The sequence below is a fragment of the Neovison vison genome, chromosome 2 (assembly GCF_020171115.1).
Source record: "Neovison vison isolate M4711 chromosome 2, ASM_NN_V1, whole genome shotgun sequence".
Lineage (NCBI taxonomy): Eukaryota > Metazoa > Chordata > Mammalia > Carnivora > Mustelidae > Neogale > Neogale vison.
The window spans coordinates 92,743,114-92,755,633 of record NC_058092.1 but is presented as its reverse complement, the minus strand read 5'-3'; the positions used below and the strand labels follow the sequence as shown (position 1 = coordinate 92,755,633).

General features: G+C 39.2%; 1 protein-coding gene across 1 annotated transcript in view; it reads left to right on the top strand.

The window, feature by feature from the left end:
- The window catches only part of LOC122900265 (calcium-binding mitochondrial carrier protein SCaMC-1), a 49,602-nt gene extending 38,748 nt beyond the window's left edge, over window positions 1-10,854 (top strand). Inside the window, exons 7-10 of the mRNA XM_044238800.1 lie at window positions 1,075-1,182; window positions 2,579-2,746; window positions 8,163-8,313; window positions 10,486-10,854. Coding sequence (XP_044094735.1) covers window positions 1,075-1,182; window positions 2,579-2,746; window positions 8,163-8,313; window positions 10,486-10,670 — 612 coding nt within the window. The 3' untranslated portion in view covers window positions 10,671-10,854. The remainder of the gene's footprint in view (window positions 1-1,074; window positions 1,183-2,578; window positions 2,747-8,162; window positions 8,314-10,485) is intronic.
- Window positions 10,855-12,520: the final 1,666 nt, after the last annotated feature.

Here is a 12,520-nt window from a genome sequence, read left to right as displayed (position 1 = left end):
CTTCAAACCCCTCAGATTGTTTTTCAGAGTCCATAGTCTCTCATGGTTCATCTCCCCTTCCAATTTACCCAAAAGCACATACCCTCCCCAATGTCCATAAGCCTACCCCCCTTCTCCCAACCCCCCTCCCCCCCGCAACCCACAGTTTGTTTCGTGAGATTAAGAGTCACTTATGGTTTGTCTCCCTCCCTATCCCATCTTGTTTCATGGATTCTTCTCCTACCCACTTAAGCCCCTATGTTGCATCACCACTCCCTCATATCAGGGAGATCATATGATAGTTGTCTTTCTCCGCTTGACTTATTTCGCTAAGCATGATACGCTCTAGTTCCATCCATGTTGTCGCAAATGGCAAGATTTCGTTTCTTTTGATGGCTGCATAGTATTCCATTGTGTATATATACCACATCTTCTTGATCCATTCATCTGTTGATGGACATCTAGGTTCTTTCCATAGTTTGGCTATTGTGGACATGGCTGCTATAAACATTCGGGTGCATGTGCCCCTTTGGATCACTACGTTTGTATCTTTAGGGTAAATACCCAGTAGTGCAATTGCTGGGTCATAGGGCAGTTCTATTTTCAACATTTTGAGGAAGCTCCATGCCGTTTTCCAGAGTGGTTGCACCAGCTTGCATTCCCACCAACAGTGTAGGAGGGTTCCCCTTTCTCCACATCCTCGCCAGCATCTGTCATTTCTTGACTTGTTGATTTTAGCCATTCTGACTGGTGTGAGGTGATATCTCATTGTGGTTTTGATCTGTATTTCCCTGATGCCGAGTGATATGGAGCACTTTTTCATGTGTCTGTTGGCCATCTGGATGTCTTCTTTGCAGAAACGTCTGTTCATGTCCTCTGCCCATTTCTTGATTGGATTATTTGTTCTTTGGGTGTTGAGTTTGTTAAGTTCTTTATAGATTTTGGACACTAGTCCTTTATCTGATATGTCGTTTGCAAATATCTTCTCCCATTCTGTCAGTTGTCTTTTGGTTTTGTTAACTGTTTCCTTTGCTGTGCAAAAGCTTTTGATTTTGATGAAATCCCAAAAGTTCATTTTTAAATGTATTTATACAGTACAAGAAATTGCTTACTGAGGAAGGACAAAAAGTAGGAACCTTTGAGAGATTTATCTCTGGTTCTCTGGCCGGAGCAACCGCACAGACTATTATTTACCCCATGGAGGTAAGTACCATTGTGCAGCCTGACTGTGTTGGTGGTGTTCAGTTCATGATCTATCGCTGGGTAACAGGTCATCCCCAGATTAACAGTTTAACAGGCCTTTATTATCTCACGGTTTCTATGGGTCATGGGGTACCCTTGGATCAGGGGTTTTCTAGGCCTAGAGTCAAGGTGTAGGTCAGAGCTGCAATCAAGGCAAAGTTCAACTGGGGACGGGTCTGCTTCCAAGCTTGCTCCCATGTTTGTTGCTGGGCCTCCCTGGCTATTACAGCTGCAGATGTCAGGTTCTTATCTCAGGAGCCGTCTCCTCTGGCTGTTTCAGTACCCGTACAACACAATAGCTGCTTTCCCCAAGCTGGTGATATGAGAGGGAGAGAGAATTGTTAGCCAGCACCCAAGATGGAAGCTGCAATCTTGTCATTTCTTCTGTTTCTGTTAGTCACACACCACTCTTTGAGAGCATGGGAGGGGACACCAGCTGCCACAATGTTGATAAGAATTGTAACACCCATCCCTGTCCAAAGAGTTTCTGTGCTATAAATTTAAGAGTAGATTTGATTAGGTGATGGTAATCCTCACTAGACATCCTACCATTAGAGCATGGGATTGGCAAACCATGTACGTGGAGAGTACTTTGTACAGCCCTGGAGCTAAGAATGGCTTTATACATTTTAAAAAGTTGGTTAAAAAGATTTTAAAAAATATGCAACAGACCTGAAGTTTTAGACCTGCAAAGATTAAAATATTTACTATGTCACCTTGGTAGGAAAAGTTTGCCAACTCTTGCTTTAGAGAAAAACAGTATTATAGAAATGGCTATCTTTATTGATAGGACAAAGGGTTTTTCAACAAATAATAAAATCTAAGCAAAACATACTCTTAATCCTTACCTTTGTGATATGCCTATTAACATGACTTTCCTTACAAGCATCTTAATATGGTTATTTCTATGATGAGCCACACTCCTCAAAAAATATCCTAACCGAATACATCCTCTTACGTCCTCCATCTCAGTTAATAGCATCACCGTCCTGCCTCCCTGCTGCTCCGCTCCTGTGTTCCAAGCTAGAAACATTGGGGTCATCCTATAAGCTGCCATTTCCTTCACCCTCCATATCTAATTGATCACCAGTCAATTTTAAGACATCTATGAATTATTTGCTATTTTCTGTGCCCTCATTCAGATCCTCTCTTTACAATAAACAGATCTTCTTGGCTCTGGTGTTAGCCCCAAATTCAGTAGACATTCTATGTGAGGGATAACACTTCATCAGATTGGGCAGTCATTTGAGAGACAGTACGTGCTAGGTATTTGTTCTCTGTAAAATCACTTCCTTTGACTTCCATGATGATTGAATTAATATAAATTATAGTATTTGTTACATTCTTTTATAACTAGGTTATGAAAACCAGGCTGGCTGTAGGCAAAACAGGACAATATTCTGGAATATTCGATTGTGCCAAGAAGATTTTGAAACACGAAGGCATGGGAGCTTTTTACAAAGGTTATGTTCCCAACTTATTAGGCATCATACCTTATGCAGGTATAGATCTTGCTGTGTATGAGGTAAGTCTGTAGCAATCTTCTGAATCTGAAAATGTAATTAAATAGTTCTTATTGTTAGAATTCGACTTTATATAAAGAAGCACATATATACCAGGAAATAGTTTGTCGCTCAAAGTAGATTCACGGGTGTGTTATTTGATCAATTTTTTTAAGTACCTCGAATATAAGACTCATATGCCTGTGGTCACCTCTGTATCAGATTTCCCTGTTAATTATGTTTATTAAGGAAGAGCATAAATTCACGTTATATAATGTAATTGTTAATTGTTATATAATTATAATATATATTTGTTCAGCTTAGAAGATGGTACTAGGGTTTTTTTGTTTTTTTTTTTGAGGGGAGAGGGCACATTTTCTTTGATTTGTTAAAATCTGCCATCATAAAGCCAAAAGACTGATGTGGATGACACAGATTCATCCCTGGCACTGAAAAGACAACTTAGACTGTACATCTTGAATCAACTCTGCCATTTAAACCATTTAATAATTTATGAATCTGACAAATAGTCTCAGTTTTTGCCTTTAAAAAACTGAAGTTTTTGGCTCAGGTCATGATCCCAGGATCCCAGGATCAAGCCCCGCGTCAGGCTCTCTGCCCTGCGGAGAGCCCGCTTCCCCCTCTCTCTCTGCCTGCCTCTCTGCTCTCTGTCAAATAAATAATAAAATCTTTTTAAAAAAAAAAAATTAAATAATAAAAACTGAAGTTTTGGTTGGGGAGGATGACAAACCAGCTGCTAAGGCACAGTGTAGGGAACTAACTATGCTGTGGTGGAAATAATTCTATAGTGGAGGGAAGGGATGGAACATGGAATGCAAATAGCTTTATTAGAATATAGCTTACACACTATACATTTCACTCATTTAAAGTGTACAATTAAGTGGCCTTTGGAATTTAAAATTTAATTTAAAAATTGTGGTAAAATGTATGTAGCATAATATTTGCCATTTTAACCATTTTAAGGGTACAATTCAAGGATGTTAATTACATTCACAGTGTCCTGTCACATCCAAATAGATAGTAATCTATTTCCAATACTTTTTTTTAAGTATTTTATTTATTTATTTGAGAGCAAGAGTTGGGTTAGTGCAAGCAGGGGGAGCAGCAGACTCCTCCTCAAGCAGGGAGCCTGATGTGACTGAGGCTTAACTGTTAACTGAGCCACCAAGATGCCCCCATTTCCAATACTTTTTCGTGATTCCAAACATAAACTCCATTAACTGTATTGAAATAATTCTCTACTCTCCCTTCCCCCACCAGCCCCTGGTAACCACTAATTTACTTTCTGTCTCTATGAATCATCCAATCTAATTATTTCATACAAGTAGAATCTTATAGTATTCGTCCTTTTTTTGTCTGGCTTATTATACTTAGCATAATGTTTTCAGGGTTTGTCCATATTGTAGCATGTGTCAGAACCTCATTCCTGTTGGCCGAATAATATTTCATTTGGTGTATATACCACATTTTGCTTATCTGTTCATTTGTTGGTAGATACTTGAGTTTTTTGGTTTTTGGTTTTTGGTTTTTTTTTTTTTTTTTTTGGCTTTGGTGAATAATGCTGCAGTGAATATTGGCAATGAGTATATGAGTATCTGGTGAATTCTCTGCTTTCAATTTTTTTGGGTATATCCTGAGGCATAGAATTGCTGGGTCCTATGGTAAATTTATTTTAAGCTTTTTGAGGAACTGTCAAACTGATTTCAATCTGATTTCCATAGTAGTTGTACCCTATTTCATCCTACCAACAGTACACAAGAATTCTAATTTCTCTACATCCTTGTTAATGCTTGATAGAAGAAACTATCTTTTTTTTTTTTTAATAGTGACCATCCTGATAGATGGAAGGCAGTATCTCATTATGCTTTTGATTTGTATTTCTCTTATAATATGTGGGAATGAACATCTTTTCATATGCTTGTTGTCCATTTATATACCTTTTCGGAGAAATGGCAACATTTTTTGCCAATTTTTGGTTGAAGTATAGTTGAGACAGAGTGTTAAATTGGTTTTAGGTGTACCACATAGTGATTCAGCAACTCGATATGTTATGCTGTGCTCACCGCAGATGTAGCTTCCACCTGTCACTATACGACACGTGTATAGTGCCATCAACTATATCCCTTGTGCAGAACCTTTCATCCCCATGACTTACTCATTCTGTAACTGGAAGCCTGTACCTCCCATTCCCCTTCACTCATTTTGCCCATCCCTTCCCTTCCTTTCTTCTCCCCTCTGACAACTATCAATTTGTTTTCTGTATTTAATAGTTTGCTTCTGCTTTTTTGGGGGGGGAGGTTGTTTGTTCATTTGTTTTGTTTTTTAGATTCCACACATAAATGAAATCATATGGTATGTGTCTTTCTTTGTCAGACTTATTTCACTTAATACCCTCATCATACTCTCTAGGTCCATTCATATTGTTGCAAATGGTAATACCTTAGTTTTACAGCTGAGTAAAATTCCTTTGTGTGTGTGTGTGTGTGTGCACACGTGCATGCATATGCATGTACACACACACCCCATATCTTTTTTTTTTTAAGATTTTATTTATTTATTTGACAGAGAGAAACCACAAGTAGTCGGAGAGGCAGGCAGAGAGAGAGAGAGGGAAGCAGGCTCCCCGCTGAGCAGAGAGCCCGATGCGGGACTCGATCCCAGGACCCTGAGACCATGACCCGAGCCGAAGGCAGCGGCTTAACCCACAGAGCCACCCAGGCGCCCCCACCCCATATCTTCTTTATCCATTCATCTATCCATGGACATTTAGGTTGCTTCCATATCTTAGTTATTGTCAATAATGCTGCAGTAAACATAGGGCTATGAATTAGTGTTTTCATTTTCTTTGGGTAAATACCCAGTAGTGGAATTTCTGGATTGTATGGTAGTCCTATTTTTAATTTTTTGAGAAACCTCTGCCCTGTTTTCCATAGTGGCTGCACCAGTTTACATTCTCACCAACAGCGCATGAAGGTTTCTCTTGTGCCAATTCCTCACCAATACTTGCTCTTTCGTTTGTTTCTTTCTTCCCTTCCCTTCCCTTCCCTTCCCTTCTCTTCTCTTCTCTTCTCTTCCCTTCCCTTCCCTTCTCTTCTCTTCTCTTCCCTTCTCTTCTCTTCGTGTATGAGCTGTCGGGGCAGAGGAAAAGGAAGAGAATCTTAAGCATGTTCCACATCAAGCATGGAGCCCGATGCAGGACTCAATCTCATAACCCTGAGATCATGACCTGAGCCAAATCAGGAGTCAGATGCTTACCTGACTGAGCCACCCACGAGCCCCTATTTCTTGTCTTTTTTATCCTAGTCATTCTAACAGGTATAAGGTGATATTTCATTATAGTTGTGATTTGCATTTCCCTGATGATTAGTGATGTTGAGTCTCTTTTCATATATCTGTTGCCTTTGCCCATGTTTAATTTTTTAAATTGTTGTTTTCGGAGTTCGTTATGTATTTGGGGTATTAACCCCTTATCAGATATGTGGTTTACAAATACATTCTCCCATTCCATAGACTGCCTTATCACCCTGCTGATTGTTTCCTTTGCTGCACAGAAGTTTTTAAGTTGGTGAATTCTTTTATCTGTTTTTTATTTTATTGCCTATGCTTTTAATGTCCAAGAATTCATTGCCTAATTCATTGCCTGGAAGATTTTGTCCTATGTTTTCTTCTAGGAATTTTAAAGTATTAAGTCCTCTGTTTAGGTCTTTAATCCATTTTGAGTTAATTTTTGTACATAGTGTAAGGTAAAGGCCCAATTTTATCCTTTTGCATGTAGATATTCAATTTTCCCTACAACATTTGCTGCAGAGACTTCTTTTTCCAGTTCATAGTCTTATTGATCATTTGGCCATGTTTTCAAGACTTTATTTATGGACTCTGTTTTGTTCCATTGATCTGTGTATCTGTCTTTATGGCAATACTACACTGTCTGATTACTGTTGCTTTGTGGTATCTATTTTTTTTTTTAAGATTTTATTTATTTATTTGACAGAGAGAGCACAAGTAGGCAGAGCAGCAGGCAGAAGGAAAGGGAGAAGCAGGCTCCCTGCTGAGCAGAGAGCCCAATGCAGGGCTCAATCCCAGGACCCTGAGATTATGACCTGAGCCTAGGGCAGAGGCTTTCGGCTGAGCCACCCAGGCACCCTGCTTTGTAGTTTCTATTGAAATCAGGGAATATGAGGCCTCTGAGTTAATCTTCTTTTCTGAGATTATTTTGGCTCAGTGGGGTCCCTTGAGATTCCATATGAATTTTAGGGTGGTTTTCTCTTTTTCTTCAAAAATTGTCATGGGGTTGTGGCACCTGGGTGGCTCAGTCAGTGAAGCATCTGCCTTGGGCACAGGTCATGATCCCAGAGTCCTGGATTGAGTCCCACAAAGGGGTCCCTGCTCAGCCGCAGGCCTACTTCTTCCTCTCCCACAACCCCCTACTTCTGTTCCCTCTCTCTGTCAAGCAAATAAATAAAATCTTTAAAAACAAAATTGCCATGAGGATTTGAGTAGAGATTGCATTGAATCTGTAGATTGCTTTAGGTAGTATATTACTTTGCTTGCACTAGCATAACAATTATTTCCCCCACATGTTAGCATAGATTCTTATACTTAAAATATCATATATTTAAAAAGTGGATTAGTATATTTTATACAGTTACTTTCAATCATCGCCTTCCAATGGCAATACAAGGATGTAGGTAATCGGGGCAAAGGCACAGCCTGGAGATCAATACCGTTGATTCTGCACCCTTGTTAAAAAATATTCCACTGAGGGGTGCCTGGGTGGCTCAGTTGGTTAAGCATCTGCCTTCAGTTCAGGTTATGATCCCAGGGTCCTGGGCTCAAGCCCCATATCGGGCTTCCTGCTCAGCAGGAGGCCTGTTTCTCCCTCTCCCACTCACCCTGCTTGTTGTGTTCCCTCTCTCACTATTTCTCTCTGTCAAATAAATATGTAAAATCTAAAAAAAAAAAAAAAAAAAGCCACTGAGACTCCTTTCCCTTGTTTCTAAAATTGAAAGAATAGTTCCACCTCAGGGAAACAACAAAATGAAATATATGTGTAAAGTATAAAATTGATGCAATTAGTAGAAGATATTGTTTTTATTAATACTCACTGTAAGAAATGTTCTTGCGATACTGTGGTTGGAGTGCTGTTGATCTTAACATTAGTTTGGAAGAAAAGGAGCAACCAGTGCAAATCTCAGGTGTTCTAGATCCCCACTAGCTCCGCCCACCCCCACCTCTCCGCTCCCTGCAGAGCTGCTGTCCTCCAGGGACTGCTCCTCCTGGGAGTGTACCCCTTGATCTTGCAGAAATGTGGTCCGTCTCTCCTAAGGACAAGAGTGGCTAAGAAAGTGTTCATGCTGAGTGAGAGCTGTTGTTGAGTTCGTTGTTCACTGTTTTTCTTCTTTCCTATTTCTCTGGCAGCTCTTGAAGTCCCATTGGCTGGATAATTATGCCAAAGACTCTGTAAACCCCGGAGTTGTAGTGCTGCTGGGGTGTGGTGCTTTATCCAGCACCTGTGGCCAGCTGGCCAGCTACCCCTTGGCTTTGGTGAGAACACGCATGCAGGCTCAAGGTGGGTTTTTTTTTTGTTGTTGTTGTTGTTTTAAGATTGATTTATTTACTTGAGAGAGAGAACATATGGCAGTGGGAGGAGAGGCAGAGGGAAAGAGAAACCCAAGTGGACTCTGTACTGAGCAGGGAGCCTGATGTGGGGCTAGAACTTAACGACCCTGAGATCATGACCTGAGCTGAAATCAAGAGTCAGATGGCTGAGTCACCCAGAAGCTCCTCCCTTGGCTTTGATTACGCTGTGTCCTCCTGGCTCTTCTGCCAGCTCATTGAGTATTCTCTTTTCCTAAGCCTTGCTGGCTTTTATTGCTATTTAAAATATGTAGCCTGTAACTTTCTTTTCTTTTTTTTTTTTTTTCAATTGTTTTCTGTTAGTCACCATACAACATTAGTTTTTGATGTAGTGTTCCATGATTCATTGTTTGCGTATAACACCCAGTGCTCCGTGCAATACATGTCCTCCTTAATACCCATCACTGGGCTCACCCATCCCTCTACCCCCCTCCCTTCTAAAACCCTCAGTTTGTTTCTCAGAGTCCACAATGCATTTCTTTTCTTTTTGGCTCTTTTGCTGGCCAGTCTCACTTACCCACTGCCATTTCTTTAAATAGTGCCCCCTGGGTATCTACAGCTCTATATCCAGGCTCTCTTCCATGTACCAACGACCCCCACCCCCAACCAAGTCATCACTCATTATTTAATGACTACTTCTAGAGCCCCATGGTCAGGTGCTGGAAACTCTGCCAGACTCTAGGGTTAGAGCAGTCCACAAGACAGATGTTGTCCCTGCCTTTGCTGAGTGGAGAAAACATAGGATCAACAAGTAAACAGCCTTGTTAACACGCTTTGTTAGAGGAAGCACAGAACAAGGATCCCAAACCTTACTTGGGAGCCTGAGAATGTTATCATTTAAGCTTCTCCTGGAAAGACAGGTGGGAGTTAGCTGGGCACAGATGGGTGGAAAAGAAAGAGCATTCTAGCCCAAGGAAAAGTATTTGTGAAGGCACTAAGGCAGGGGAAATGGGGAATGTTTGAGGCACCAAAAGACCATGTGGCTGGAGAGAAAAATGCAACACAGTAACCAAATACTATGTATTCTCTCATTTAACCATCACAGCCATCTTTGGGATTGATACTAATATCCTCTGCATTTTGTAGATGAGTAACTGGGGAAAAGAGAGATTAAGTAACTTCCTTAAGTTTATACGTTTGGTAAATAGTGAAGCTAGACTTCAAACCCAGGCTTTCTGATTGGCAGCATCACCTGACAATCCCTCTGCTCCTGTATGCCAACTCCACTTCAGTCCTCCCCTGGGCTACAAGGCTGTTGTTTTTAAAGTCAAGTTCTGATCCTTCTATGCCTGTGCAATAACCTTTGTGATCTCCAGTGTCTTCCAAATAAACTCTGAGGTTCTTGGTGGGACTTTCAAAGCCTGTAGTAATCTGGCCCCACTTTATTTCTCCGCCTCCTGCCCATGGGTGCCCTCTGTGTAATAACCACATAGATGGTCAGCAGTGTCCCCTAGCACCTGCATGTTCCCACCCCTGTCTTTGTTGTGCCAGCAACACAGGCTTCCCCTTACCCTCTTTCTTGCCTCTTGAGGTCTTTTGCACCGCCCTGGCACCCTACATTTTCCCAAGTTCCCCAGAGTGTTCCCCCTGCTCCCCTTAATTCCCAGGATTGAACTACTCTCTTTTCAGTGTGTGATTAATGAGGAGGTGTGGCGGTGGCAATGCAGGGCTCGAGAAAGTACGTGAACTTTCAGAAAGTCTATCAGAAAGACTATCGGCTCTCAGTTCTCCCCTTACTAGCTAAGTGGACCAGGCCAAGTTTTTCCATCTTTCTAAGCCTCCAATTCCTCATTTATAAAATGACTATAATACTTACCTTGCAGAATTGGTGGATAAGGTAACTAGCCCAGTATCTAACACATGATAATCACTCAACACGTAACTGTTGTTATCATTGTTATTATAATTATGGACCTTACTCTCAGGTGCCATGCAAGGAGAATTACATAAAGGGGTACTTTCTTGAGCCCCTTGGAATAAATATTATCCTTTCATTATATTCTCGCATGTCATTTGGAATCATAATTATGTATGACAGTAATAACAAAGCATGCTTGAATATTAAATTACCCTGGTTTCTTTTCTCTTCTTTTTTTTTTCCTAGCCATGATAGAAGGAAACAAACAGATGAATATGGTTGGCCTCTTTCGACGGATAGTTTCTAAAGAAGGAATCCCAGGACTTTACAGAGGCATCACTCCAAACTTCATGAAGGTGCTCCCTGCTGTGGGGATCAGTTATGTGGTTTATGAAAATATGAAGCAAACTTTAGGAGTATCCCAGAAATGACATGTTGAATTTTTTGCTTTAGCATGATTATTGAAATTTTCAACAATCTCTGGAGTGACTTTTCCTCCTAGAATTACAAGCGTATAGCAAAAGAAGGCCTTTATTTCTCACCAAAAAAAGGAAGAGCATATCAATGATTATTTCAAACATTTGGGCTCAATTTTATATATATATATATATATATATATATATATATAAATGTCAAAAATCATAGTTTTGATAAGCTCATACAATTTTGAAAAGGCCAGAAAAATTGTATTTTATCTTTTCTTATTAGTACCTTTCTATACATCTATGCCCTGAGTCCTAAATCTGAAAAATGTATTGCTCGAATTAAATATGTTTTATGTGATAATTATAAATCACTAATCTTTATTTTGGTTGGTTCAAGTACATGCCAGTTCCTTAACACTTAAGTGTCTTTTTGTACAAAACAAAATGATCAGAAAAACTTGAAACTTGAGTTGTTTTATGTATTTGGAATGTCTTTATAGACTGCTTAAAATTTCCTTGTAGAACCATTAATAGAAAATCATTGCATGAAAACATATCTTACAGCAGCCAAATAAGTATAGGGCTTCTATCCTTATCTTTGTTGAAGCTGAATGAGGAAGAACTTAAGTGGCAGAATTCCAGGACATGCAAATGCTGTAGTCCATTTATATTTTTGTATAAGGAGGAGTGATGAAATAATATTTATTTCAGCGGGCCCTTTTCCATTTTCCTTGCACGGTTATTTTGTTCCTGGAATGGCACACTGATTGTCAGTATATTACTGTTAAATTATCAACACAAGGCAACTTATTTGAAAGATTCTATTTATTCTGTCATTACTTTGAAAAGCACCAGGAGACAAAACCCTCTTATTTATGTCAGCTTCTTCAGAGCATCTCTCTTTGTCCTTTGTTTCTTACTTGAGTCAGATTCTGTTTTAATCAGGAAAGCTTCTAGGGTGCATTATTAGTAATCTGACATTTCTTAATTACATGGGTAGGTTGATCATGGGTGAATGATATTTTCATTTCCCCCACACTGTTGTATTTGTTTGAGCCTGCAGTTCTCAATTTGGACAGCACAAACCTAGGAGATTAGTACATTTTAATAGTAGTATATATCAACGTTATGTATTAGGTACCTACATTTAAATGAAAGGCCCAAGTTATAAACATATAATTCATATTCCCTCTTGCCCCCAGTTTTAGGAACATGTTATGATATAGAAAATTCATAATATTGATAGCATATTTTTTATTTTACTAAAGCATTTTTGTAGTCAACCATCTTGTTTTGATTTGTGTGATTAAGACTTAGATATTTATTAGTCAAAGTTGTTCTGTAGCTTTTTAATTTAGTTCCTAAACTCACGTTTGATTTCTAGTGGTTTATGTTATAAATTGCCAACATTTTAGTGAAAATCCAGTGATGTAATAGGCACTTACTTTACTTGAACCTACCTCTTATTTTTCCTGAACCAAAGAGAAATGTTGGAGTTGTGTTTATGAAACATTATCCTAAAATACAGTTTTTAATACATTAGTTATGCTTGATAAATGTCTTTTTATTTTTATTATACCTGTGATAAACACAGGACTCTATTTTCTCTTCAGAGTTGTTTATACTATTGAGTAATCCAGAAATGACAATATTAAGGTACATGATTAGCTTTTCCTTTTTTTACTCATGAGAATTATGAAATGAATGACTAGAATTTTAAGCTACTGAAAAGCAGTCATTGTTTATTATGAACTTAAGTTGTTTGCTACTTAACATTGTAAGGTATGAATGTGATTTATCCATGCATCTTGTATCTTTTGAAAAAATCATCTTGTGTCTTTCAAAAAGAGCCCAGA